Source organism: Carassius auratus, chromosome 19 (assembly GCF_003368295.1).
Source record: "Carassius auratus strain Wakin chromosome 19, ASM336829v1, whole genome shotgun sequence".
Lineage (NCBI taxonomy): Eukaryota > Metazoa > Chordata > Actinopteri > Cypriniformes > Cyprinidae > Carassius > Carassius auratus.
The window spans coordinates 12,356,419-12,382,605 of NC_039261.1; the positions used below are offsets into that span (position 1 = coordinate 12,356,419).

Consider the following 26,187-nt stretch of genomic DNA (forward strand, 5'->3'; position numbering starts at 1 on the left):
TATTATATTATATTATATTACAATAATAATATATATGGGCTCGTTAATAAATGTTGAAATGAATTGTTATACAATAATTAATAATTATATAATTAATAATTATAATATAATAATTATAATAATAAATTATTTAAAGATAATATATCTTGTAAGTTCATAATATATCTAGTAGCCTATATTTATTTTATTGTTTATTATTTGTTATTGATATATTAAATAAAAACAAATACAATATTATATTATAGGCTAGGCTTTATATTGGTAAGAGTATTCTAATACTTTATTATTATTTTGATGATATGGTTATGATTGTGATTATGACTATGATTATTATTAAAGATTTTGACCATGATAACAATAATCGGATGGAGATTTTACTATATCAACTTGTTTCGTAGCAAGTGTATTTACCTTTTAAACAGTAGTGTTTACTCAAGCCCTTAGATTATACTGTAGCATCATAGCAAAAAGGCCAACAAATTAAACAGATGGCACAACCTCTTCCATGCTCACCTTGCAATTGCATTTAGTTACATAACCATAATATAAATTACATAGTTATGTTTAGTAGTATCCTACATATATTTAATGATGGTCTGCACTGCATTGAAAAATGGTATAACATTCTTAACTGTCACTGTAAAGGACGATGTGTGCCGTTATTAAGCAGTCAATCACTGATGACCAAGCCTACAGTGCGAGTCTTTAAAATAACTCGCACTCCCATAATTCCTCCGCCGCGTTGATGCATTGTGGGTAATTTTACGTGACGCGAGGAAACGGGTATTATGATTATTTCCTGTAGTCACTCCGGACCAAGAAAAAGCACGTTTTTTTTTTAAACTCTTTCATTACTGACCGCAATAATCTGCTAAGGGCGCATTTGTTGTACGTTTGAACGCTGGTCTTTTTTATCGCAGAGCTTTGGCTGTTAAAGCAGACGCGATGACCCAGAGATTCTTATTTAACGCTTCTCTACTTTACAAAGACATTTGCCCTGAGCAGTCGCGCTTTCTCATGTAAGTAACGTTACTTTTCAGTTTTTCTAAACTTTACATATTATACGGATCATGATCAGCGTGAATTTTGAACGTGCTGTTCTTGGCTATTTGCAAGCAAAAGAGTTATTCAATCAGACTTCATAATTTCGAGGAAATGGATTTCCCAATACGTAATGTCTCGTTCCCTCCTCTCAGGGAACTAAGGTTACGTGAGTAACCGGGGACGTTCTTCACATGCTCTTCGCCATGCTTTTCTGCTGTAATGTTAGGAAGTAACCAGTAGATGGCAGACTACTCATCTTTAACACTTAGGGATTTTGTGTTGTATTTGAATACGTTTAGAGATATATTACTTTATAAACATTACTTATCATTTATTTTTAGATTAGATAACTGATAAACGGAACCATTTTTTTATTTCTGCTTTTTGGCAAAATGCATTTTAGTAAACATAACAGTGAGAATGCAATATACCTGATACATATATTGATGACCATAATCACATAATAGCAATAAAAAATCTTGTTTTTAAAAGTACGCACTTGTTTTTATTATTATTTATAACAACAAGTACAGTACTAATAATGACGATGATAATGGTTATTGTTATTAATGTAAATACAAATTATTATTTGTGGATATTGTTACTACTATTGTTGTTGTTTTTAATAATAATAATATTTATGCAACATTGTTTTGTAATCCTAATAGTCATTGAAATGTAATTTAATCTGTGTTTTGTGTTAAATGTAATCGTTAAACCTAAAATTATGCAAAAATCTGATTTTATTAGTTGCATTAATGTTAGTAAATATTCCTCAGTAAACTTTCCCGGTTGTCTCAGATAGGGTAAAATATTTTAGCAATGTTTTCAAGTGCAGTTCCAGTCATCATATTTACACATTTGTGGACATAATAGCATCAGTAGCAGAAATGCACCATCAAGGTAATGAAATAAACACGTGCACTCAAATCTCATCAGCTAAACAGTGCGTTGCTCATTTGATAGTTTTTGTTTACTGTGGTTAATCATCATTAAACACTTCTTCCTTTAATATTAAAAGTGGATGGAAAATGTCTTCTCTCTGTTGAAAACCCAATAGTGACTAAACACCATATATACCAGTGTTTTAGTGTAACAATGAAATCCAAATGAACAGGATTACAGCTTCAGTTAAAACTGTTTTTAATTCATAATAATAATTATTAGTAGTATCTAGATAGTAAGTGTAATCTGTTCATTCTTTTCAAGGGCAGCTAATTCAAATATATCATCTGCGTGACACAGAATCTAGTAAATTAATGGTGAAAAGACAAATAAAAATGAGTCTGGTAAAGATTTGCTGAAGTTTTATTTAATGTTTCTGAAGCTGCTATGAATCACGTGTTGTTTTGGATAGTACTAGCAGCAGAGTGAGGGAAGGGCTGTGGCATGTTTTTCTTGGATTAAATGTTTCCTGACCTCATGTTCATGGTCAGTGCGCTGCATGTTTTGAGTGTTAGTTGGCTTGTTGTGTTCGGCGAGTACACAGCACATCTTCACTGACTCACGGGGTAGGCGTTCATGTACGTAAGTTACTGGAATCTTTTGTCTGAATGGATGCGTACCACGAGTCCCCTTTTCGATGAAGTGCACACAGGTTGCGTTTCTTATTTATAAACCACTTGTTAAGCTCACTCTCAGTATCTTCCACAGGTGTCATTGTAAGACACAGAATGCCTGGTTCATTGATAGGGACAAGCTGTTGTTTCTGCTGGAGTATTTAGTGCACTGTAACGGGGGCCGTATTCTCTGTGTTGAATTTTATCTCAAGTGATTTAGCAAGAGATTAGTCTTTGTTGATATTATCTTGCTGAGGTAGCACATTGTAAACTGAATTTAAAGGTTCTTTATCTTTGTTCTGACTGAGAGCACTTAAAAGGAGTTGCATTATTAATAGGCACATTATTTGAATTAGAGTAGCACAGGGAAGAAGTCATGTGCTTTTTAGGCAGCCTTTGTTTAAAATTAAACAAAACCTCCTTTTGGAATTAAACAAGCTTTAAGCAGTTAAACAAAATGATTAAAAACAAAATAAATAAATACCCTTTTTAAAAATAAATAAATAAAATAAATTAGACAAAGAAATGAAGGAAATAATAAATAAGACTCTTAAACAGGCAAACAAACAAACAAAAAAATATTTTTTATATCAAAAGGCAAAATACAACCTTTAATACAATGGAACAAAAACAATGAAATAAAACCAAAACAAATAAATACTTCAGAAAGTTTCTGAAAAGCTATAAATTAAACAAAATAATAAAAACAGATCAATGAAATAAACAAATAAATTAAAAAAGTGCTCTGTGATTGTTTCCTATCCTAACTTTGTCAAATAAGCAAAATAATTAAAATCAAACAAAGCAATGGAACAAACCAAAAATCTAATCTTTGAGAATTCATTCAGTCGAAAAAGAAAAGCACAGATGAATTTGTTCATTGTTTGGATGACATTTATCAGATTTTGTAGCATGCAGGAATCAATTTTATTCACGTTCACTACCCAGATAATGGCTCCATGTCTTATCATTGGGAACAACATCTGTGGCATGCTGTGAAATATCCTCTGTGGCATCACAAACGGTTGCAGATGATGGGACAGTGGATGATTAGAATTAAAAACCCTGCCCCCCTTAACATGCACATGCCACACAATAACAACACCCAGCTTTTAGCAATGTGAACTAATTTTAGACAGGATTGTGAAGCTTAGATAAAACAGGGAGGCAGAACATCACCATGTCCAAAAATAGGGTTCACACACACAAAGTCTCGAGGGAAATTAAAGCCACTGGGAAGTCATGGCCATGAGTTCAGGCCACTGACGGGCTGTGTGTACAACTCTTTGACCTCAGTATTTTTGTACATAATAATTCTTACTGAGTCTTCCTAAGAATAATTTTACTTTTAGTATTCAACAGAATTTTGAGCATATCAGAGAACAGCACTGGGAAGTAGTGAGAAAAAACTCTTTTTATCCATAGTCTGCCGCAGAGTTTTCACCATGTGTGTATGAATCAATAAGATATAAACAGACCGCAGTGTTACTCCATCAGATCGGGAGTGAGACCTCTCGCAAGCTCATAAATGATTCATAAGCTGCCATATTTGAGTCTTAACTCCTGTAAAGTCTAAGTTTTAAAGACTAACTTTTTTTACTGCTTTTTCATTGCAGGCAAAGGCATCAGAGCATTGGTAAGTTTCAGCTTTGTCATTTATATTAACAGACTCATTTAGGGGTTTTAAAGTGCTTATTTGAATCTAGTCCCAAATCTATATAAAGCCTTGTAGGCAACCGAACAGACAGTTGGTTTTGAAATGGAACGGTAAACCAAGTTAAACCCATTAAGTCCGACCACATTTCCTGATGTAAAACTAGAGTCCATTTCTACGGCCTTCACAAACCTCAAAGACGGCCCGACAGACGGGTAGGATGACCACATATTGGAAAAGCTGTACAAAATGCCAAACCATCCTCAGAATAGAGCATCGCATCACCTGTTTTATTTTAACCAGTTGCCATGCCAAAAACCTCCACTGTATTTCTCTCTCCACTCCAGCGTCTGCCCTGCCGGTGTCTATGATCTGCCCCTTCTGTTTCCAGTGGAGACAGCTGGGCAATCATCACGTGCGTCTGCGGCCCAAGCGGAAGCCCACAGCCACGGTTAGGAGACTTCTGAAGAGGGAGTCGGCAGGAAAGAGACTGAGCGCAGAACAGACTGTAGTCCTTCAAAAATTTAAAAGGGCCTCTAATGCTCTGGTGAGGTCACGTGCACCTGTTTTATGTCCTCTTCAGTTTAAATTTCTTTATGTCGACCAAGTCTGTTCTGTCCATTCCTTAAAGAGAATTGAGATTTTAAACTAGGAAGAACAAACACCATGTTGCCATATATGTACATACCTCTCAAAAGCTTGGGTTAGTCACCACTGTTTAAAAAAATCAAAAAAGACATTTATTTTGGAAACTTTCTTGGTGTCCACAAAAATGTTAAGCAGCACAATATTTGTTGTTTGAAATCATCATATTCAAATGATTTCTGAAGGATCATGTGAAGAATGGAGTAATGGTGCTGAAAAGTCAGCTTTATCATCGCATGAAAAAATTACATTTAAAAATGCATTCGGATAGAAAATAGCTATTTTTAAGTTGTAATAATATTTCACAATAATATATTGTTTTTACTATATTTTAGATTAAATAAATGGAGTTTTCTTTCAAATACATAAAAAAAAAAAAATCTTACCCCAAACATTTGAATAGTGGTGTACAAATAAGGGAAAAAATATTGGATCTATGATAACAGCACACAGTTGTTCATACATTTGTAGTACATTTTTTGTTTTAATCTGAGAAAAAAAAAATCTTTCAAAAAAGCAAAAAACTAAATCTTACCGACTTGAAGCATTTGAGCAGTTATATATATATATATATATAAATATACAATAGTGGGCAGAAAAGCAGCATCATAAATTACACTTAAATATCCAGTCAAAAATAGTTTTTGATGCATAACCGTAACACTAAATATGGGACATTTTAATTCAAGAAACATTTTATCCTTTTTTTATCAGTAGCTTTTACTTAAAGCCTTTCCTAAATGTAGTTTTAATACATTAGCTATGCTTTTTTAATGCACCTTATAATTTATTGTACAATCTCATGAATAATTGTATCCACAGTTAACAAAAAACTTATTCATTAAATTCATAATTGTTTAACTATGCATTTTAAATTTGGTTATAATTATTAACGACAAGATATAATGTATTACAGTGCTTGTTATTAATAAATATAATGCATTATAGCCTTTAATAACACTTTATAATGCACTTTACATAAAGGCTTTAACGAAAGTGTTAGGAAGACAGGAAATTATAGGTGGAAGGGGATCGGGACATGACATAAGTCAGACTCCACATTGTGGTCCTTGTGAAGCAGCAGCTCTTGCGTATCTGATCTCATTTGGTTTTTGAACCCCATGCTTGCTAGACTTCCATAGTGAGTGAAAACTAAGGGACAAGATGAAACCATAGTCCAGTAATTGAACATTCGTTTGAAAATAAAAAATATCTTTGTCTGCTGCTCTTTCAGTAGACATGGACAGGATCATTGACGTGGCTCTAAAAGCAGTTCCCATTAACTGAATGAATGCACTGTAGTATTGATGCACTCTTAGAAGACTGTAGGGCACAATTAAACACTTAAAAGGCTTTGGACGGTTAGCCAGGAGTATGATTTCTATGTTTAGAGTTATGGTTATAGACTATCACGTTAATTATCATTCATCAGACAGAAAGGCATTAATCACGCACAGAAACACTCCTTTTATAGTGATTCATTTAGCATCAGATGACTTTGATCTGAAAGCCAGGAATGATGATTTAGAGCAGAAATGTTCCTATTTTCTGAAGTGTGACTGGATCAGTTGGGTAATTGGGGGTGTTTAGTGAAATGTGGTTATTTGTAGAAGTTTTTACCCCAGGAAAGCACCGCTACGGAGGTCTACGTGCTGGTGTACACGGATGAATAGCTGCATGCTGTGCGAGGCTCGTGGTTCTGGGGGTGGAGGGGTAGGCATTAGACTGCTAGATTCTGTGCACATTGTTGGCGTGTGTTTCTCTGCAGGAGAGGAACATTTTGGCAAGACCAATAAATGAACTTGATAGACAGCCAGTGTCAGCAGAGTTCTTTTCTGTTAACTGTGCCTTATTTTTCCATAATATAGTAAATGGGACAGTGTTAGCTGGGAGGGAAACAGCATTCAGGGCACTTTCAAGGCAATCATTTCTTTTGTGGAGGTCATGGCAGATTAATTTGCTCTGTTTGTTTGCATTGAATAGTTGATTTGCCAGATTGAATGGAAAAAAAGAGTTGAAATAAATTTAAATTAAAATCACAGTTTTATTATTTTTCGGATTTTTTTTTAAATCAAATAAATTTAGACTTAATGAGCATTAAATGTATAATAACATTAGACTTTTTTTAGTACATTTGAAAAGCATTGTTTATTTTAACCTGTGTCTGTAAGTTCTCATCCAATATCTTTAAATGGTAAGTGTCCATCATGTCTTGTATTTGGCAACAAATTAAGACGTGTATAGTCAGTTTGTTTTATTAGTTTTTAATTTTCCATTTGCATCCTGAACATTTCTTTAATCGTGCTTGCATAGTAGTATAACATTTCAATTTTCATTAAAAAGGTTTACTGTACAAAAAGTATCATTAATCGTCATAGAAAATTCTGTGAAATAAAATGTCTGAAGCATGATTAATAAGTTCCCTATTGTAAAATGCTAATTGTGTGACTCATTGTGGTGGGTGTAAATGAGTTAATTCCTTGTGTTGGCGTCTGTTGAATTGTGGTATTTGTCGTTGAGTGGAAGCTCTTGGCCTTGAACTTTGAAATCAGTCAGAGCCACACAGTCTCTAGCAGCGAAATGCTCGACATGCTGTGGCTTGTGACAGCTCTACCAGGTCTTTAGCAAGTTATTTTAAGTATCCTTTTTAATATACTTGTTGGCCTGAGAGAGATTAATGCCCGTTTCATCTTCTCAAACCTGTGTAGTATATGGATTTGTGTAAAATTCAAGTATTTTAGATGTTCGTTTTTAGCATGGACGGTAAGGTGATTCCACTCTTTTGAACTGCTGTATGCATACTGAATACAAGCGTGTATCTGCGCATTCAAGATGGTGTGGAGTTCAAGTGTTCCCAATAGACTCTTCTTAGCTGAATCTAGACTGTTTCTCAGTTTTCTTACTTATAATATGCACAAATGGATACTAGATAAAGAAATATTTTGTCACATGCTACATTATGAAACTATATGCATCTATAGCTGAATTAATCACCTTACAATTCATTATTTCTTCATCACCCAAAAATGAAAATTATGTGGTCATATACTCTCATTAATCTTAGAAAAACAAAACTAATTAAGACAAAACTGAGAGGTTTCTGACCTTTCACTGAAAGTCAAGGAAACTAAAACTTAGATTAACCAAAGTCTTAAGGGTTTGGAATGACATTAGAGTGAGAAAACGTTCACTTTATGTTCACACAGTTTTTTAAATCGTTCTCTCTGCTTTTTTGGAACAGAATGTTCTCAAACTCCTTTTCTGGTGCAAAAGGGCTTTCGAGTCACAGATGCATGGGCACCTACTTTAAAAATGCAATGGAAATGGGTCGGAGCGTCTTTGCCAAGAAATGGTATTTTCAACATACCATGGTTTGTGGTGCACTAATCACATTTCATATCCTATTTAGGATAGATGGTATGCAAATTTCATGCAGTGCTGCCTCTGCTGCTGCAGTTCCTTTGTTATCGCCACCTTTTGATTTGGAAAGGTTCCACACCTCCAACAGAAAGCTCAGATGTTGCTTGTGCATCTTTCAACATTTTGGGAAGCATCTGTGCCAGCAGGCTTGGCTTTTTCCAGCATACATTTGATGTAGGTTATGCTTGATGTGTGTGACATCCTGTTTTCTCCTCGGGGAGAGAATCAGTGATGCAGCTTTTCCATGTTTGGTCAATGGGGATGGGCGTACCACAGATCGATTGGCCCTAGAAAGCATATCAATAGCTGAACACACACACACACACACATTACTTGGTCAGGCTTGCATATCAAGGGCAGCTGTGGAATCTAGAATCTCAGGAGCAAGGTCAGAGACGACAGTCTAGCCCAGCTTGTGGCTGCTGGGTTGAGGGTATTTCAGGATCCTGGAGTATTAATAGAACACAAAAAGCCCATCTGCTGGACTGATATGTGTGTGAGAGAAATGCAAAGTGTCAGGAAATGTTTAGAAATCGAGGGGTGGATTGGTAAAAAAATAATTAAACTTCATGTTTAATGCATTTATAAAGGTTAACATGTAGATTTGCAGAAAAGGCTTATGTCATATATCCATACAAGTTTTATATCATGAAAATATTCACTATCTTTTACAGGTAATGTATAGCTTATCTATAACTCAAAGGTCTGAGGCCACAGTGAAAGTCATAAACAGGGAATAAACAGATGTGTAAAGTAGTTTTTTTTTTTTTTTTTACATTATGCATACATTATGTAAAATCATGTTGGAGTAAGAACAAACTGTGAGAAATTGAGAGAGACAAGCCCAGTAGTGAGACATTATGAAATTCATATACGCTGTTAAATTAGAAAACTTTTGGGCCCCGACTGTACATGTGCATTCATTTCGGCGTATTGGAAGAAACCTCTGGCAATATTGTTATTCCATTCATGACCCTTCACCCTGCTCTGGATGAATCTATATACAGTCATTCCAGCTTTGTTTTGCTTTCTCTGTTTGTTTCCGTTCTCTTGACAGCTGCTATGAACTGATTGCATGAACCCCTCACGACTCGAGGGAGCCAGCATAAACATGCCCGATAAAGGCTTGTGAATTCTCACTGCCTTCCATATACATCGATGGAACTCTTGTTTACCAACATTCTTCCAAAATATCTAATTTAGGGTTCCACAGAAGAAAGGAAGTCATCGACTCTTTATTTGTAACACTAAAAAAAGACATTTTCAAGAATTCTAGAAACTAAAAGTTCTATTTTTGGTTGATTTTTTTTATTATTATTATTATTAGCTGAGGCATGAATCCAGATGATTTCCTTGGTAATTTAAGTTGCCTCTATTGGAAATACCACACATGTTGTGTATTAATTGTTGTAAGTGTCCCTCCTCATCAGGCTTCTTAACTAGCTTAACCAGCATGAATATCTTACAGAACAGGCTTCACAAGAAACAACATATGGGCTGTCCAGCTTGTTTCGCTGGAGAACGACGCCATTGTGCTGATCCACCAACATAAACCCATATGGCCCAGCGTGAGTTGACCTAAACTGAACCTTTTCAGAAGGGTCATTTAGCCCAGAACTTTCCTTATAGGAACAAAGGAATAGAAAACTGGTCAGGAATGACATCCCTACCATCTCTCTGATTCCGTCCTGTCTTTCACAGTGTTTATCCCAAGGATTCATTTTCAGCCCAGATGTCGGACATCTCTGTTTTGAGAATTGTGTTTATGTCCCTGTTTAATAGGCTGAACTTGATCATGGGGAATGATCTATTTTGGTGTTGAGCTGTGTGGTGGAGATTAAAGGATATGCCAGAATCTTTATGTGGACAATCGCTCAACTTTTAAAGCAGTGGTTAACTAGTATTTCAGTTTCCTACTTTGGCTTAATCTTGATATCATGTTCTCCTAAAGCTCTTTGGTTAGTGTGGTCAGTTTTGTAGTCAGATGCCAAAGCTTTGATATATTTATTTAGCCTAACAAGATGAAAATAGATTACTTTGGGGGTATATTTGATTTGTATACATGTTAGATATTCACGCCAGATCGGCAGTGATTTTCACTGAATAATAGTTTTTTTCTTGTATGAGAAAAAAAAAGGTAACATTTTAGTATCGGGACCAATTCTCACTATTAACTAGTTGCTTATTAGCATGCCTTTTACTAGCATAAATGCTGTTTATTAGTATTTATAAAGTGCATATTCTGTATGACCATATTCTACATCCCTAATCCTGCCCATTACCTAAACTTAACAACTAACTTACTATTAATAAACAGCAAATAAGGAGTTTATTAAGGTTAAAATCATAGTTAACAGTTTGTAAATCATGAGAATTGGACCTAAAATATGACCGAAACATTTTTATTTATTCACATTCAAACTATCTTTACTTAGTCCACAGTTCATATTTATCATGTGCGGTATAAAACATACCAGATTATTAAAAGAGAATAAATATGTATTCTTTATTGTTTGGCAACTTTTTAAAGACTTAGTTTAATTTTCTGTAGAATTCCATAAAGGATTGTTTGGATATTACAGAACATTCCTTCAGTTAGGAGTCAGTCAGATAGACTCCGCCCCCCGCTGCAGCTGATTGGCTGTTGCTGCTCTTTATATCTCCAGACTTGAAGGGTGCTGTAGTAAACATAGCTGCTCTCACATACATGACTGGATCATTTTAAATAATCTACATTTCAGCTTAGCCACCTCAACAAGCAATGGCTGCGTTTGTGTCGGTGAGTCCAGTTCCACACAGAAGGGTGTGTCATTTGTGCAGTTTGTGTTTGACTCACTTGTATTTGTTAGAGTAATGCAACAATGTAAACCTCTGTTTAGGATTTTAAAATGAGCCACTGAAAGGTTTTTCTTGTGTAGAACAATTACTCAAAAAAAAGAAAAAGAATTTTTTTTGGGGGTCATTCAGATTTTAATGTTTTTGAAAGTCTCTTTTGCTCACCAAAACAGTGTTTATTTGATCAGAAATACAGTATTGATGTGAAAATAATTATAATTGACAAATTTTTCTATTTCAATATAGTAATATATATATATATATATATATATATATATATATATATATATATATATATATATATATATATATATATATATAGATACTTTATATTCTCAGGATTCTTTAAATGGAAAGTTTGAAAGTGCTGCTTTCTATTTGAAATATACATTTCCGTAACATTATAAATGTCTTTACTGTCACTTCTGATTAATTTATAATTTGTTTATTAGTGTATAGAGAAGCATAAAGAAGAAGATTATTGTGTATGTAAGGCATAAGAGTACATAGTCGCCTGTCCGAGTGGAAGTTTGGAAGTGCCAGGGCTTGGTCAGCTTAATTTAGTGCTAGTCTCTGGCCGTTTCTGGCTGTGTAGATGGCATGTGTTCAGTGAACTCATAGCCTGTACCTTGCTGTAAATAGAGCTCACGTTCATATACAGTGTGTAAAATACTTGAGATAAGTGTTCCTAAGTGTCAGCAACACCTGGCTTTCATGGTATAAAACTTGTTAACATAATATTATAACAACACAAAAAGCAAGACGTTTGTTTAATATGTTGGTTTTACATGTGTTAAACAATGAACTGTTTTGCCATTGCATTTGATTTTTGCAATTTTGTCGGGGATTCTAGTCCATGTGAAAAGACTGAGCTAACCTGAGAGACTGGAGTATGTGGCTGTCAATACTATTCATTTCCATAGACTGTTCATACCAGTATTTGAATTTCACTTTTAAGATCAAGAGTACATCTAATGCCAGATGAGCTTTATCTCTTCAGATCAGGTTTTGATAGTTATTTTTGTATTCAGATATCTTTTTTTTTAATGTAGGGCGTTAAAAAAGATTCTCTATCTAGAATTGTATGTATGAACTTCGTCTGCAACTATAGGCCTATTGATATTATAAAATGCATTGTCTCGAAAAAAAAAAAAATATATATATATATATATGTGTGTGTGTGTGTGTGTGTATATATATATATATATATATATATATATATATATATATATATATATATATATATATATATATATATATAATATTAAATAATATTTAAAATATTAAATAATATATATTTCTTATTTATTTTTAAGTCTCAGCAGGAAAGTAATGATGCAAAAACATGTTTTATTATTTTACCACCATTTAATTATGATGCTTTCTTCTCTTAGATGGCAATGTGTCACACCTGTAATAAGGTGTCCAGGCAACCAGGAATGAATCGGGAGCTTTTGACTACCTTGTCAAGGATCCGAAGTACCCCAGGAAGTGCAGGCAAACACAGAACTCCACAGTCAGCCAACAAGTCTACTCCAAAATCTGTAATAGACCGAACACCGAGTGGCACACCAAGGTAAGCTACTCTTAGTGAACGTGTATGCTACAAGTCTACATAGAACTAGCTTTTAAAGCATCCATTAAAACGATTTATGCAATTCTTTCTTCCGCAGGTCAGTATCTTCAAACACCAGCTCGTCATCATCAAAGCCTGGCAGTGCGAAGTCGTCGCCTTTCGCTCGCCTCAAAAAGATCCTCATGCTGGAAAACAAACAGCAGAGCAAGAAAGGTGGTCTGAAGGACTTCCTCTCATCTCTCTGAAGACCTCAGGGACATTAACATGAAAGACTCTGGCCCACTTTGAGTGGAGCTGCTAAAATTCAGTGCAGGAAACTTGATCACTCCTCCTTTTGTATTACCTTGCCACCTAGTGGGGGAGACATTAGGCTGGATTGTATTGAAGGACGGGTTAATATTGAACAGAACATCTCCTTTTCTTCTGTCAAGTGTCTGTTTCTGAATCCTTCTGGATGAGTGGGGGAAAAAGTACTTCTGTAGGGGAGTGTAACTTGTGCTACAGAACCATGCTGTGATTTTTATTTTTAAATTTGCCATTTATTTTCATGGTCCCACATATTGCTCATTTTTGTATAAGAAAGATAACCTTTATATGTTGTGTGTTTAATGTTCATTTTTGTACACTTTGAATTCACATTTATATCCGCAGCTCTTAGTTTGGATCACTGATATTAAAACAAGCATTGTCTTTACCCTTTGCTTACACACTGATTTATTATTTTATTTTTAAATGCAAAATTTGTGCTGGGTTGTTTACATTTGATGGCTTATTTGTTGTCAAACTATGTAGCAAAAGACCAAAAATATTTCATACGGACTATTCTCAATACATTTTAAAAGAGAGGTGATGTTTTTGTCTTGTTTGATCTTTGATGGATCATTTTCAATAAAAAAGTAAAATAATGGAGTCTGTCTGTTTTAGTCCCCTTGAGAGTCAATAAAAACTATTTTGGCTTCAAACTGTAAAATAATAGATCTTTAAAAGGAATATTGATGTACTTGTGTTAATACATGTACAAAACTGCAATCACAAAATAAATCATAGTCCTTAATACATAGACACTCCAAAGTTTCTGTTAATATAAATGTTCAAAAACCAGCATTTTTATCATAATTACAGCATAAACACCCCTCAAAACTATTTGTGCCTATATGCAGGGTTCTTTGAAATATTAAATTGGATAATAGTTAAAAAGCACTGATTGAGCACTTCAGGTTTTTAGACATTGTATTACTGATTAACATTAATATTATACATGCACTTTCGTTCAAATGCAAACATTTATGTACAGTTATGCATACATTAAAAAGGAAAACAAACCTACAGAAAAAAAAGAGTATAAAATAAAAAGGGGACAATAATATAAAAATACGAAGATATAAAAATATCAAATAAACACTTTCTTATTCAAAGAGTCTCTAATACAGTCTATGTACAGCTTAGTTTCATGGAACTACATTTTTTGTCAAAAATATAAGTACGTTAATTCAGTAAAGGCACATTTCGTCCTCTTTAGATTATTCAGTGAGGCCAGAAAGTAAATATTTTCCCATACAAGATAAAAAGATCCTAAACTAACAAATTAAAAAAAAAAAAAAGTATTGTTAGATGTATGTATCGTACGTCACAATATAACTCTCGTTTCGATATCACTGAACACGTCTTGCACATAGACAGTAAAATAAATTCAGACTTTTATTTTGACATCTCCTGCCGATCCACTGATCTCGCTCTTTCACCCGGAAGTTGTCAAGCGCTCATATGTGCCTTTACAATCATTATTACCTTAAAATCTTAACTTTTGTGGACATGGTATGTGGTTAAATATTTAAAAGAAATAATCTCTAATGAATGTACAATGTCAGGTCGCAAACGAAGCCGAGAGCACCGCGAGGACAGACATGAACGAAAGAAACATAAGGAAACAAAACAAGACGAAGACGAATTCCATAACCAGACCAGAAAACTGATTCACGAGGTGCAGAAACTCAAGCATGTCGAGACTTTGTGAGTATTTGCTGCGTTGGTAGCGCTTTTGAAGAATGTTTATAATCTGGACTTTTTTATGGTTTTACAAAAGTTGCTCGGTTTTCCTGTATGTAACGTTATTTCTACGATTTTTCCTTTTCAGCTATGAAAATCCTCCGCCTGGGCTCATAAAGGTTCGGCCATAGTTTGAAGTGCTCCAGTTTCATCATAAACTAGTTGTTTTGGCCCTCTTTTACAATATGTGATCAGAGATTGCATTACAAATAAGCTTTTGAGTGAGCATTTTGCAATACATGCAGAATTGCTTTTGCAGGACGAGGATGACAGACCAGAGGACTGTATCCCTGATGACCCTGGAAATGAGGACGCGAGGAGTTTTTTGGCTCATGCTCCCACCAAAGGACTGTGGATGCCTCTGGGCAAAGAGGTGAAGGTCATGCAGTGTAAGCAAAACTTCTCTCTTTAAAAAGAGGTATGCCAGAAGTGGTATTGTGGTGTCGATCAAGGTCATTGGCAAATCTTATGTGCACAAACTTGTGTGTGTGTGTGTAGGCTGGAGATGTAAGAATTATGGCCACAGAACAGGAGACAGAGAATGTCCTTTCTTCATCAAAGGCAACCAGAAACTGGAGCAGTTCAGAGTGGTGAGTAACATTAATGTGCTACTTTTACACTGCTGCAGTCATTTATCAGAAGCCATTTATCTAAAAGCATGTATATGCAGCATTTAGAGGTCTTGAGTTGTCATGGTTAACCCAAGAAGCATCAGCTTTTCTGATACCTAATAAAATCTTAAATGAATTATGTCTTATTTTTTTCTGAGGTTCATGCATGTCATTTAGTTTTTCATGACCATTTTTCAATCTGACCATTAAAATGAAAACATTATTTTCCTGTGCTTATTCACATGCTATGGTTTTGCTTTTTATGGGGAAGTCATGGCCTAGGGGTTAGAGAGTTTGACTCCTAACCCTAAGGTTGTGGGTTCTTGGGCACGCAATACCATGACTTAGGTGCCCTTGAGCAAGGCACCGAACCCCCAACTGCCCCCCGGCCACCGCAGAATAAAAGGCTGCCCACTGCTCCGGGTGTGTGTTCACGGTGTGTGTGTGTTCACTACTGTGTGTGTGTGCACTTTGGATGGGTTAAATGCAGAGCACAAATTCTGAGTATGGGTCACCATACTTGGCTGTATGTCATGTCACTTCCTTTCTTTTTTCCCTTTTAGTTCTTTGCCTTTTTACAAAGTCAGGTGCAAAGCTGCACTCAGTAAATGACTCCAGTCATTTCAGTGGCATAAAAATATGGTTTTATTTACTTTAAAGCAGGTCAACTCAAGTAGAGGTCATATGATCGGCCAAAAACTATTCTTTTATACACACAGAACTGCATTGTTTGTCTTTTTGTGATATTGAATTTAAGCCATTAGGTGGCAGTATAATTCCAAGAGGACTGCCATATCCACAACTAAACATAAAATATTAACTAGAACTTTAAATCTAATCAATATTTTACTCCCATTGCAAGTTTGTTTGAATTGTAATATATTGAACCTGAATTGTTGGTGAATGTTTTCACAATTTCTGTCACTCTTAGGCACATGAGGATCCAATGTACGATATCATCCGTGAAAACAAACGCAATGAAAAAGAGATCAGGTACGTTAGGCTTTATTCCATAATTTTATTCCAATTTATATTTATTCCTGTGATGCAATGGTGAGATTGTATCGTCCTTACTCCAGTCCTAAGTGTCATATGGTCCTTCTGATCTGATTTGCTGCTCAAGAAAGGTTTCTTATTATTATCAATGTTAAATACAGTTGTTTATAAATATTTTTGTGGAAACCCTGGTACATTTTTTTCCAGGATTCTTTGATGGAGAAAAAAAACAGAATTAACTTGAAATATAAATAGCTTGTAATATAAATTTCTTACCTATTACTGTTGATCAATTTAATGTGCCTTTATTGAATAAAAGCATTAATGTCTTTTCAAATTTCTACTGACCCCAAACTTTTGAATGGTTGTGTCTGTATATGAGATGATGAGTCTTTAATAATGCCCAGCCTCTGCTAGATCTGCTTATTAATAAAATATTTGTCGAGTTGAGGTCTCTCAGAGGCCAGTGTTGATGAATTGTGTCAGTTCAACAAAAGAAGCCTGTTGCAGACTATTACGTAACTCTTTACTCCACTGTGATTATCTTCTGCAGTGTGGTGACAAGAGCTCTTTCTACACGGGAGTAATTAGAAACTGTTATGTGGGATGCAAACCAAATTTGGGCCGTTTTGACAGGTTATTTTGTTCGTACATCGGCTGAGCTCCACATCCATGCCCCAGAACTGTTAATAAACATTCCCCGCCGGGGGTTCGGCAGTTTGAATTTTTCAGCAGGATGTTGGAAAACAAGGAGTAGCTTGTTAAAAAAAACTTGGAAGTCAGATGCTTTAACGTTGATGCAGTCTTCACAGGATGTAGTGAACGAAAGCAAATCTAAAATGGTTGTGTGGTTCTCAAGGATACACGCCTCTGTTAGAGGTTGTGAACCCTCTGAACAGCAGAGATCTGATGAATTGTTAATAGTTTCAGGTCAGTGTGGCAAAAGCTGTCTTTCAGAATGTGTTTAAGCATTCTGCTTCCTCTTCAAATAAATAGCAATTCCATTTCGTTAAATATAATAAAGATCTTATTTGAAATAAGATGATCAAATACAATTGCTCGTATTATAATTTCTTTGCTACTAGCGCCACCAAAAGGAATTGCAAAGATAATGACAGAAATAGATTTAATTAGCGGTAAGCCTTCGTTTATGTAATGTAAGGATCACATTTTAGGATTTGGTCTAAATCATAATTCACATTTTTTCATTGTCTCTATTTATTAATCTGGAATAGAACTATTTTATGGGGAATGTGTCTATTTTAGCACATTAAAAGTTGTCATTTGTATTTACATTTTAGAGTATTTAGTTTATTATTAATAAAAAATGTTAGTTGTTAACAATAAAAAATAATACACAGTATGTTTGTATAAATGCTTGTATCCCTATAAATATTATTAATATATAAAATATATAAGCAATGCTGAAGACAAAATAAACACACACACAAATATTTGTTTAAATATTACATTGCTTTGTAGGATTAGGTTTAAACCATAGAAAAAAAGGGAAAATAAATTATATATATATATAAAATAATATATATATATATATATATATATATATATATATATATATATATATATATATTATAGTAGAATGATAATAGAAATACACATAAAAAAATTACATATATATATGTATATGCATGTATGTAATTTTTTTTTTTTTTTTAACAAAACATTTGTTTTAGGATTTGGTACAAACAATAATTTATATTTTTAGTTGTCTCACCTAATTATCTGGAATTGGACTATTAAAGGAGATGTGTTGTTTTCTATAAAGAGATCTATTAACTATAGTTTTATTGTCTTTCTTGTAAACATATTACAATATTAATATCATTTTCTTATGTCTTTTCACCTTTACTGTAGGATCCAGCAGTTGAGACAGCTGCTTCAAGACACCACCTCCGACTCTGACTCCACCTCTTCTTCCTCTGCCTCCTCTGATTACACCCAGAAGAAGAAGAAGAAGAAGAAGAAAGAGAAGAGGAAGAAAGAAAAAAAGAAACACAAGAAAAAGAAGAAGCACAAGGCCAAGGCTAGCGATGACTCAGATGCAGATTAAAACAAGGCCATTGGTGTCGGTGTCTCAGTGTTCATCATAGAAGCTCACAAGGTCTGCAGTAGTGCGTCAGCCCTATCAAATATACACAGGAGACCACCCATCAGTTCCCCAGGCTGTCTTCAGATCCGCTTAATAATGCATGGATTCGTTTAATCCCCCCATCACATTGGAATGCTTAGGATATGTGCATCTCTATCAGATTTTCTTATAACTGGTTCTTCTCAGACTGTTAACGTGTTTGTACAGAATGCTTTCTGAATGTATGTTGATTTACATTTAGCAAATGTGTCATTGTGAAAATAACTGACGAGAGCTGATGAAACATGCCATCTGCTGTCGTGAACAGTGACGTCCGTAAGTGTCATGTAAATAAATCAATGACTATGGCTTTTTAGCAGCTGCAACTTCTTTTTATGGTAATCTGATATTTTTTCTAAAGGGATCTTGGCATTTATAGGTTATTCTAACTCAGATTACATGTGTGAATTAATTTCCTTTATTTAGTGTTTGGGGCTTCTGCATCTGGCTGTGGTACGCAAGCGCAGCCAATTAGCACCTCTTGAATGGCTGACAATGGTTTGCACATCATTTTTGTCACGAGAGAGGCAGCTCGAGAGGGGAGAAGATGCTTTTGCTTTTGCTTTGATCTTGTCACTCATTGCTGATTGTCGTTGGAGTACATGAACCATTTTGTATCAAGATTAATAGTGCATCACATCATCAAAGGAGCCCTTTATAATGCTGCTTCATTTTGTGACTATGTAAATGTATGCTTTTACAAAAGACAAGAAAACGATGAATTATTAAATAAGATATCAACTTAATATAGTCTTCAGAATGTGTTCATAGTGGTGATAAATGCTGGCTTCTCGTGTTTCCTTTTTAGTTCCTCTCTTCATTGTATCTCAGTGTTCCGATCTGGCCAGGGCCGTTAGTAACGTGTGTGCATGTGACATGTTCCCTTTTTATCTGACAAGTCATGAATCTCACAAATGAGTTCCCCACTGTTCAGCTCCATGCTTTGTTAAATCACTATTTAAAATGTTGAAAAGCTAAAGAAGTTTAATCAGACAAGTGTAATCTGAAGCTTAATTGTGATAGAAAATTCCAGCAGAGTAGTTTTGCCTGCAAATGTTTTTATAAAACATGTTATAAAATAAATGACAAAACATTATCCTATATATATATATATATATATATATATATATATATATATATATATATATATATATATATATATATATATATATGTATGTGTGTATATGTTATTTGCAAAAACAACAGTTTCTTTTTTTAAATTATATAATCATGTTTTGTTGTGTTTTATTGCGTTAGCTGTATTTTTTTTAGTTATTCATGTTTTTCAAAAAAAAAAAATATATATATATTTTTTCATTCTCAGATTCCATATTTTCAAATTTGTTCGCCCAAATATGGTTCTATCCTAACAAACCATTAATCAACGAAAAGCTGATTTATAAATCTTAATTAAAATAAAAAAATTACAAACCAAAAAATATGGTTTTGTTGTCCAGGTTTGCATATGTAGTAATGTTAGTTAACGTTCTTAATGAAATATTTAATGAAGTTTTACAGATACATGTTTACGTTGAAAGTCCTTATATGTTTTCTTTACAATATATGGCAAATTACTTCTAACAAGCAAAAACATCACAGTTAAGATAACAATTAGACAGAGAAAACCCTGACGCGCTTGTATCTGTTTAATGAATGATCAGGATTTACTGTGCTGTGATTGGTGGATTCTTGAAGCGGTGGAGCCAATCATGAGCCGGTAGGAGGAGGAAAGAGGAAGTGAAAACAACATCGGCACTATCTAGCTAGTGCGCTAGAGAAAGGGAGGGAGCGCGACAGCAGCAAACTCCCAAACATCAATCCCTGGAAGGAGGAAAAGTCGCCTCGCCGCTTCAGGTTCGTACGATTTATTTCGTGTTGCCGATTCGCCTGATGTTGATCTGGTGTCGGTGCGATCCCACGCCAGTTCGCGCTATTTCATCCACGCAGGCTGAAGTTTAAACGCTGTAGTGTGCAGCTGTGAGACAGTCATGAATAGCCTCTCTATTGAGCGCGGACAGACAGATTGCAGCGGGTGGAGAGTTTGACAGAGCTCAGTGCATGACACTTCACTTTAAACTCGAAAGAAGACCGTGAGGTCCACAAAGTGTCACAAACATCAGTGGTTTCAGTTAACGATTGATCCTTTTCCAGCAGTCTTAAATTGAGAATGGTGAATTAGACAGTTCTGCACAATGACAATTACTTCTCTATTGTATTCGTAGGGAAGACAGTGAAATAGAAAACAACATATTTTATGTAGGATACTTTGAAAGCTATTTTGCTCCTAATACGATTTATTTATTTATTTATTTAATGGAACATCCTCGTAGACTTAATTATAAGACTTTAGTTTGGCTGTGACTGTGTACGTGAAATAAAGGTCCCGTCTCTTTAAACAGCTCACCCTAATTCTGTAATAGTTTGCTCTTATGTTATTCTGTATATTGCTCGCACTCATGCCGTTACAAACACGAATGACTTATTTCTTCAGTTGAACACAAAAGAAGACGTTAGACATAATTATATTCTCAGTCACCATTTACTTTCATTGTAGGCAAAAATGATGCAATGCAAGTGAATGGTGACTGAGTCTGTCAGTCTTGTTCCTAGTGTCTTACATCGCCTTTTGTGTTCCACGGACGTGAGTAAATGATGACAGATTTTTCATTTTTGGGTGAACTGTGAGGAAACGATGACAGATGTTATATTTTTAGGTGAAATGTCCCTTTAAATACTGAGATTATAGTGCTGATAATCGATAGTCGATTTGAATAATGGAATAAAGAAGGCTACTATTATTATTTTTTTCCCAGTTGAATGAAACTGCAATTATTTTACTTAAGACGCAAAATCTAATTATGTGTGGCCTATGTGTTATTAAAATGACTCATACAAAAATAGGCAGTTATATAAAGTAATAAATAAAACGCATCTAAACAAAAACACTGTATGATGGCAAAAAACAAACAGAATAAAACAGTTTAAAAGCCTAGACTGGAAAAAACGTAGAAATTGCAAGTCAGTTTCACAAGTAATTACAATGAAACGTCAAGTAACGTGTTGAATTATGACATTTTAGAAAGATTAAAATAATATTTTCATGTAAAATATATAGTCCAGTACTCTGTTTTATTTACATCTTTTATTTTAATCCTTTTTTAAATTATTTTTATTTTTTTAACCCAACTTTAGTGGAAGAACACGTTTTGCTTGCTGTAAGGATTTTTTTTTTTTTTTTTGGCCAATTTTTGCTGTGTCTAACATTTTATATAAAATCCCTGTATTTATTTTATTCAAATGAAGGTACTTAATTTTAGGAGGGTGTTTCTCATGTACTATAGGTTTCCTTTTGTAGATTATTATTATTATTTTTAACTTATGTTATTTTGGTTAAATTGTATTTATTGTTGTCACTGACATGTCCAAACTATTTCTGACATTTGTTGATAACGATTTTTATCATCAACCAATTAGTTTTTTTTAGCCTTATGAGAGACTGTTGAAATACCAGCAGAATTCTTGATACTCCAATATATTGCATGCATATGTATATTGAGGTTTATTCATATAAAATAGCTCTGAAAGTGTGTCAAAATTTAGGAAGAAATGCCATTTGTAAGTGGTAGAAACTTCCATGCCCTCTGGGCAGGAAATAGTTTCTTCCTTTTCATTTCAAAACTATCAGAAGCTCAAAGTCTTCATCTTTTTTATGCATATATTTCCTTGACTTTGTAGTTTGGACGCATGCTGGTCTTGTGGAGTCCAGATGAGAATGTGTTTTGTTGCAGTGGCAGTCTGTTTGTTTTATTCTCATGTCGTTGAGTCACTTTTGTGTCTGGAGGCAAGTCTGAGCCCAGTGTCTTGCCCAATTGGTCCTTAACATCACATGCATGCGCTGTTGGTCTTGAGATGTAAGCATGTTCAGTGCATGTCAGCAGCATGTAGAATGTTTTCTGGGTCAGAAATAATTTAGTCACATCTCAACATTAATGTCAAATGCACTTTTTGCTGTCTGTTGGGTGCCACTGTTATTTTTTGTTTTATAGAAAGTGAGAAATAGGACAGGATTGACAGAGAGTAGAGCATGGAAAGAAAATAGTTAAGTGTTGCAAGCCAGATTCGAACCCACTAAACCGAAATGAGCAACGTGACACAATGTATCAGAGCTTATACTGCTAGACCACAGTGGTTTGATGTGTGTCTGCACTACTTTCAGTTGCTTTTCCCCTCTTTAAAGTTTTTGCATCATGCTAAACTCATAAGGGAGGTGTTTTTAGTCAAGTAAGAACTGCTTCTGCTTTTCATTGTCTTCAGTTGATGTCAGGGGGTTTATCATTGTCTGCGTTTGCGGTGGAGGCAGTAAGTGAGATCAGATGAGTTTTCTAAGAGAGTCAGAAGTTTAAGGAGTCGCTGTGTGAACGGCTCATTGAAATTCTGCACATGTGCAGCATGTATATATAAATTACTTTCTGCAGTTTCTCAGTCTTTCACCTCTGAGTGCAACCTTGCCAATTTATGATGAGTTCTTGACTGCAAGTGTTTCTCTCTCTCTCTCTGAGTGTGTGTGTGTTTCACATTCCTTCCTTCTTCCTCACTTTATATCTTTCTCATCACCCAGCCCCCTTATCTCACATCTAAACTCAAGGGGGGAATCTCAAGCGTTCCTTGTCTAATGTGTTCATCGCTGTCTTCTCTTATCTTTCTTGCCACCAAAATAAGAGAAAGGAGGATCTTTGGCTTTGTCTTCCAATGCAGCTCCAGTGTGGTCACGTAGAGAAACTATTGCACTTACAAACAGGAAAAAAGACAGTTGCATCAGAGGTTGCTACGTGAAAATGATCTATAATTTAAAACATATTAAAAACATTGATGAATCTATAAAAGGATATTTGTAATTTTATCTGGCAGTAGAATTGTTTATGGTCAGATTGTTCCTCTACTCTATGGATTTTATCCTATGTCGAAAAGTGAAACTGAGGAACAGATTGGGATTTTTAAAAGCAGAAAACTGAAAATGTCCTTATGCATACACCAACTAAAGTTCATGCATTCAAATGCATGGTCACAATATGCATTAATATAATTATATCTGAATATAAATAAGTTGATGCTTAAACATTGTATTGACTTTAAGATGGACTGCTATTTAAGCTAATGAGAATTAGTTTGAAACTTGTTTTGAAACAAGTTGGCAGTCTGTTTTTATCAGGTATACACTGTATTCAGATGTTTAAAAGAAGTCTCTTGAGCTTATCAAGCCAGCATTTATTTGATCAAAAATATAATAAAAAAATATATTAAAAACTTTTTTATATTAAAAAAATATTATTGCAATTTTAAATAATTGGCTTGTATTACACTATTGTCAAATGCAATTTATTTCTGTGATGGCAAAATTGAATTTTCCGCATCATTACTCTTCTCTGAAGTGTCTTAGAAATCCTTCTTATTTGGTGCTCAGATATTTCTTATAAGATATTTCAAAAGAACAAACATTTTGTAACTTTCAAAATGTTGCTTTTTTTTTTAACAATCTAATATATCCTCCATGCATTAATTGATCTCTTAAATAACTGACCCCAAATGTGTCTATACACATTTAGAATTCACTCATAATTGAGCAGTTCCCTTTCTGAAAAAGTGTTGATCTTGCACTTAAATATGTACAATATATAAATCTTATGCTTTCCAGCATGACAATATCTCTTCCACTGCATAAAAGCAGATTGCTATTGCTTCTCATGGCTCCAGATATCATCTGATGGGCATCAGCAGCGTCCCTCCAGCAAAGCCTGGCAAGATCAATTTCCTGGTTTAGTGGATAATGTTGCAGCGCATGTAATTACTGCTTCTGGCGTAAAGAAAATCTATGATGCTGTCATCGTTTTATTGGGTTGAAACCATTCACTTCCATGCTTTGGATGATGAATATCAATGGGAGTCTAAAACCAGGTTTGTAGAAAGCTTTAGTTATTGTTCAAACGGGGCCAGTGTCTTGTGTTTGGTTTTACTTTTGTCTAAACATCCTCTGTGACTGGGTTGGGCTTCATTTCTGGCCTGTGCAAGTGACAGGCAGGATTTTCTTCGCACCTGTGCTCTCGGGAAGCCAGTGATCCTGCGGTGTTGCTTGTATGTATCAACATTTGGTTGAACTGGTCCTGCTGGTACTGATTTGGCCCAGTCTGCCGTCTCTGAGCGGGCACAGATAGTCTCTGTGAGCCTCAGGTCACCGCAGCTGCACGCTTACGATCGTCCCAGCTGTGCACTCCAGCTGTGTGCTCGCAGTGCTCTTATCATGCCATCTCATCACTTAGCCAAGACTTTTAGGCCATTAAACGAGCAAGAGGTCTGGAATGGCCGTATTAACAGTGTTGGAGCATGTGTGGGGATCAACACAAATCCAGCTGTGATCCTCTCCACGAGGATCCTGCAGTTTTAAAGTAGGGTACTAATGGCCCACATCTTGATCCACTTTTCTAGGACTTCATCTTGGGTTAAGATTCGTCCTGTTCTTGTTGTGAGCCATTGGATTGTAGGTGTTTTCTGGAGTGCTGATTCACTGGCTCTCTGTAAACACATAGAGACCCGCAGCATCATCTGTGGTGTTTTGCTTCAGGTCAGACCGTGAGCTCAGTGTGAGTCACAGAGAATAGAAGAAGAGAGAAGCAGCACAAGTGCAAAACTGCATGTTTATTAAATGGATTAGTTAGCTGAGTAACTGTTGTTGAGGGAATTTGGTTAATGACATGATGTTTTTTTGCCATTCAGAAATACAATGACTTAAACCTCTTCTCTAAGGGTGTTCACCCCAAAAAAAGAAAAAGAAAATCAGTCCATGTTTTACTCACCCTCAAGGCATCCTAGGTGTATATGTCTTTCTTCTTTCAGATGAATCGGAGTTTTATTAGCAATTTTCCTTGCTCTTCCAAGCTTTATAATTGGCATGGGCAGATGCTTTTCTTCAGTGATTCAACAGATCACAAATCTCAGAGTTGGGATCACATTACGGTTTTTGAGCCATGGAGCAGATTGGTTTTCGGATCAGCAAGAAAAAAAACTGATATTTTGCGTTCCATAAGTACGATACCACTGCAAAAACTCTTAGCCTAAGTTAGTTCACACATTATTAAAGAGACAAATGAACAGCCAGTAAAAATAAGAAGAAATCGGCTACAATTACAAATATAGATGTATATAACATTTTATTTTTTAAAAATGTCATATAACCCCTTTAAGATTAGGAGTAATTAAATGCAAAAAAAATGTTGTAAAGGCTATCAAAACCAAAAGAAATCAACATAAAACACACCGAGTACATTTCTGTGTTTAATTGACCATTTTTATACTCTGCCCTGGATGTATCCAAAAATACATGCATGTAAATGTAAGATATAAGGATGAGAGAAAGAGGAAGTGAAAGTTTGGACAGGATGCTAGGAGCACTGCTGTCATCAAAGCTCTAGGTTTCTTTGTCTTTGTGTCTGTCTCGTTCTCTCTCAGGGTCAGTGAGGTCTAACAGCATCGCATGCCTTTCCAAGAATGTTTGTTTGCACAAAAAGGAAAACGCTGCACCCCCATTTTGGCTTTCTTCCTGTTGATGAGCATCATTAGGACTAATTACATTAAGCCTCAGTGGAGATGTTTGTGCTGGG

At 35.0% G+C, this 26,187-nt stretch overlaps 3 protein-coding genes across 4 annotated transcripts in view; all 3 read left to right on the top strand.

Annotated features, from left to right (window-relative positions):
- The first annotated feature begins 761 nt into the window (after positions 1-761).
- On the top strand, positions 762-13,638 carry rmp24 (ribonuclease MRP subunit p24). 2 transcript variants are annotated; one of them, XM_026288934.1, is made up of 5 exons: positions 762-1,019; positions 4,220-4,239; positions 4,605-4,804; positions 12,552-12,733; positions 12,831-13,638. In XM_026288934.1, exons 1-5 carry the CDS (start codon positions 946-948, stop codon positions 12,976-12,978), a joined length of 624 nt encoding a protein of 207 aa, XP_026144719.1. In that variant the 5' UTR covers positions 762-945; the 3' UTR covers positions 12,979-13,638. The 2 variants fall into 2 exon arrangements, with proteins under 2 accessions (XP_026144719.1, XP_026144720.1); XM_026288935.1 differs by lacking the exon at positions 762-1,019 and adding an exon at positions 2,164-2,567.
- An 815-nt stretch (positions 13,639-14,453) lies between these two features.
- Positions 14,454-19,281, top strand: LOC113119437 (retinitis pigmentosa 9 protein homolog). Its single transcript, XM_026288936.1, has 6 exons — positions 14,454-14,743; positions 14,868-14,898; positions 15,039-15,168; positions 15,278-15,369; positions 16,322-16,383; positions 18,262-19,281. Exons 1-6 carry the CDS (start codon positions 14,595-14,597, stop codon positions 18,455-18,457), a joined length of 660 nt encoding a protein of 219 aa, XP_026144721.1. The 5' UTR covers positions 14,454-14,594; the 3' UTR covers positions 18,458-19,281.
- Positions 19,282-20,270: 989 nt separating this feature from the next.
- elmo1 (engulfment and cell motility 1 (ced-12 homolog, C. elegans)) overlaps positions 20,271-26,187 on the top strand; it is an 83,005-nt gene continuing 77,088 nt past the window's right edge. Inside the window, exon 1 of the mRNA XM_026288938.1 lies at positions 20,271-20,389. The gene's annotated coding sequence lies outside the window, so the exon portion shown is untranslated. The remainder of the gene's footprint in view (positions 20,390-26,187) is intronic.

What these genes read in the sequence shown, in the direction of transcription:
- rmp24 (XM_026288934.1), top strand. Translation starts at nt 946, where the DNA reads ATGACCCAGAGATTCTTATTTAACGCTTCTCTACTTTACAAAGACATT. An exon ending in GAGCAGTCGCGCTTTCTCAT is followed by an intron (nt 1,020 to 4,219) that starts GTAAGTAACGTT and finishes TTTTCATTGCAG; the next exon opens with GCAAAGGCATCAGAGCATTG. An exon ending in AAAGGGCCTCTAATGCTCTG is followed by an intron (nt 4,805 to 12,551) that starts GTGAGGTCACGT and finishes TTCTTCTCTTAG; the next exon opens with ATGGCAATGTGTCACACCTG.
- LOC113119437 (XM_026288936.1), top strand. Translation starts at nt 14,595, where the DNA reads ATGTCAGGTCGCAAACGAAGCCGAGAGCACCGCGAGGACAGACATGAA. An exon ending in CTCAAGCATGTCGAGACTTT is followed by an intron (nt 14,744 to 14,867) that starts GTGAGTATTTGC and finishes TTTCCTTTTCAG; the next exon opens with CTATGAAAATCCTCCGCCTG. An exon ending in AACTGGAGCAGTTCAGAGTG is followed by an intron (nt 15,370 to 16,321) that starts GTGAGTAACATT and finishes TGTCACTCTTAG; the next exon opens with GCACATGAGGATCCAATGTA.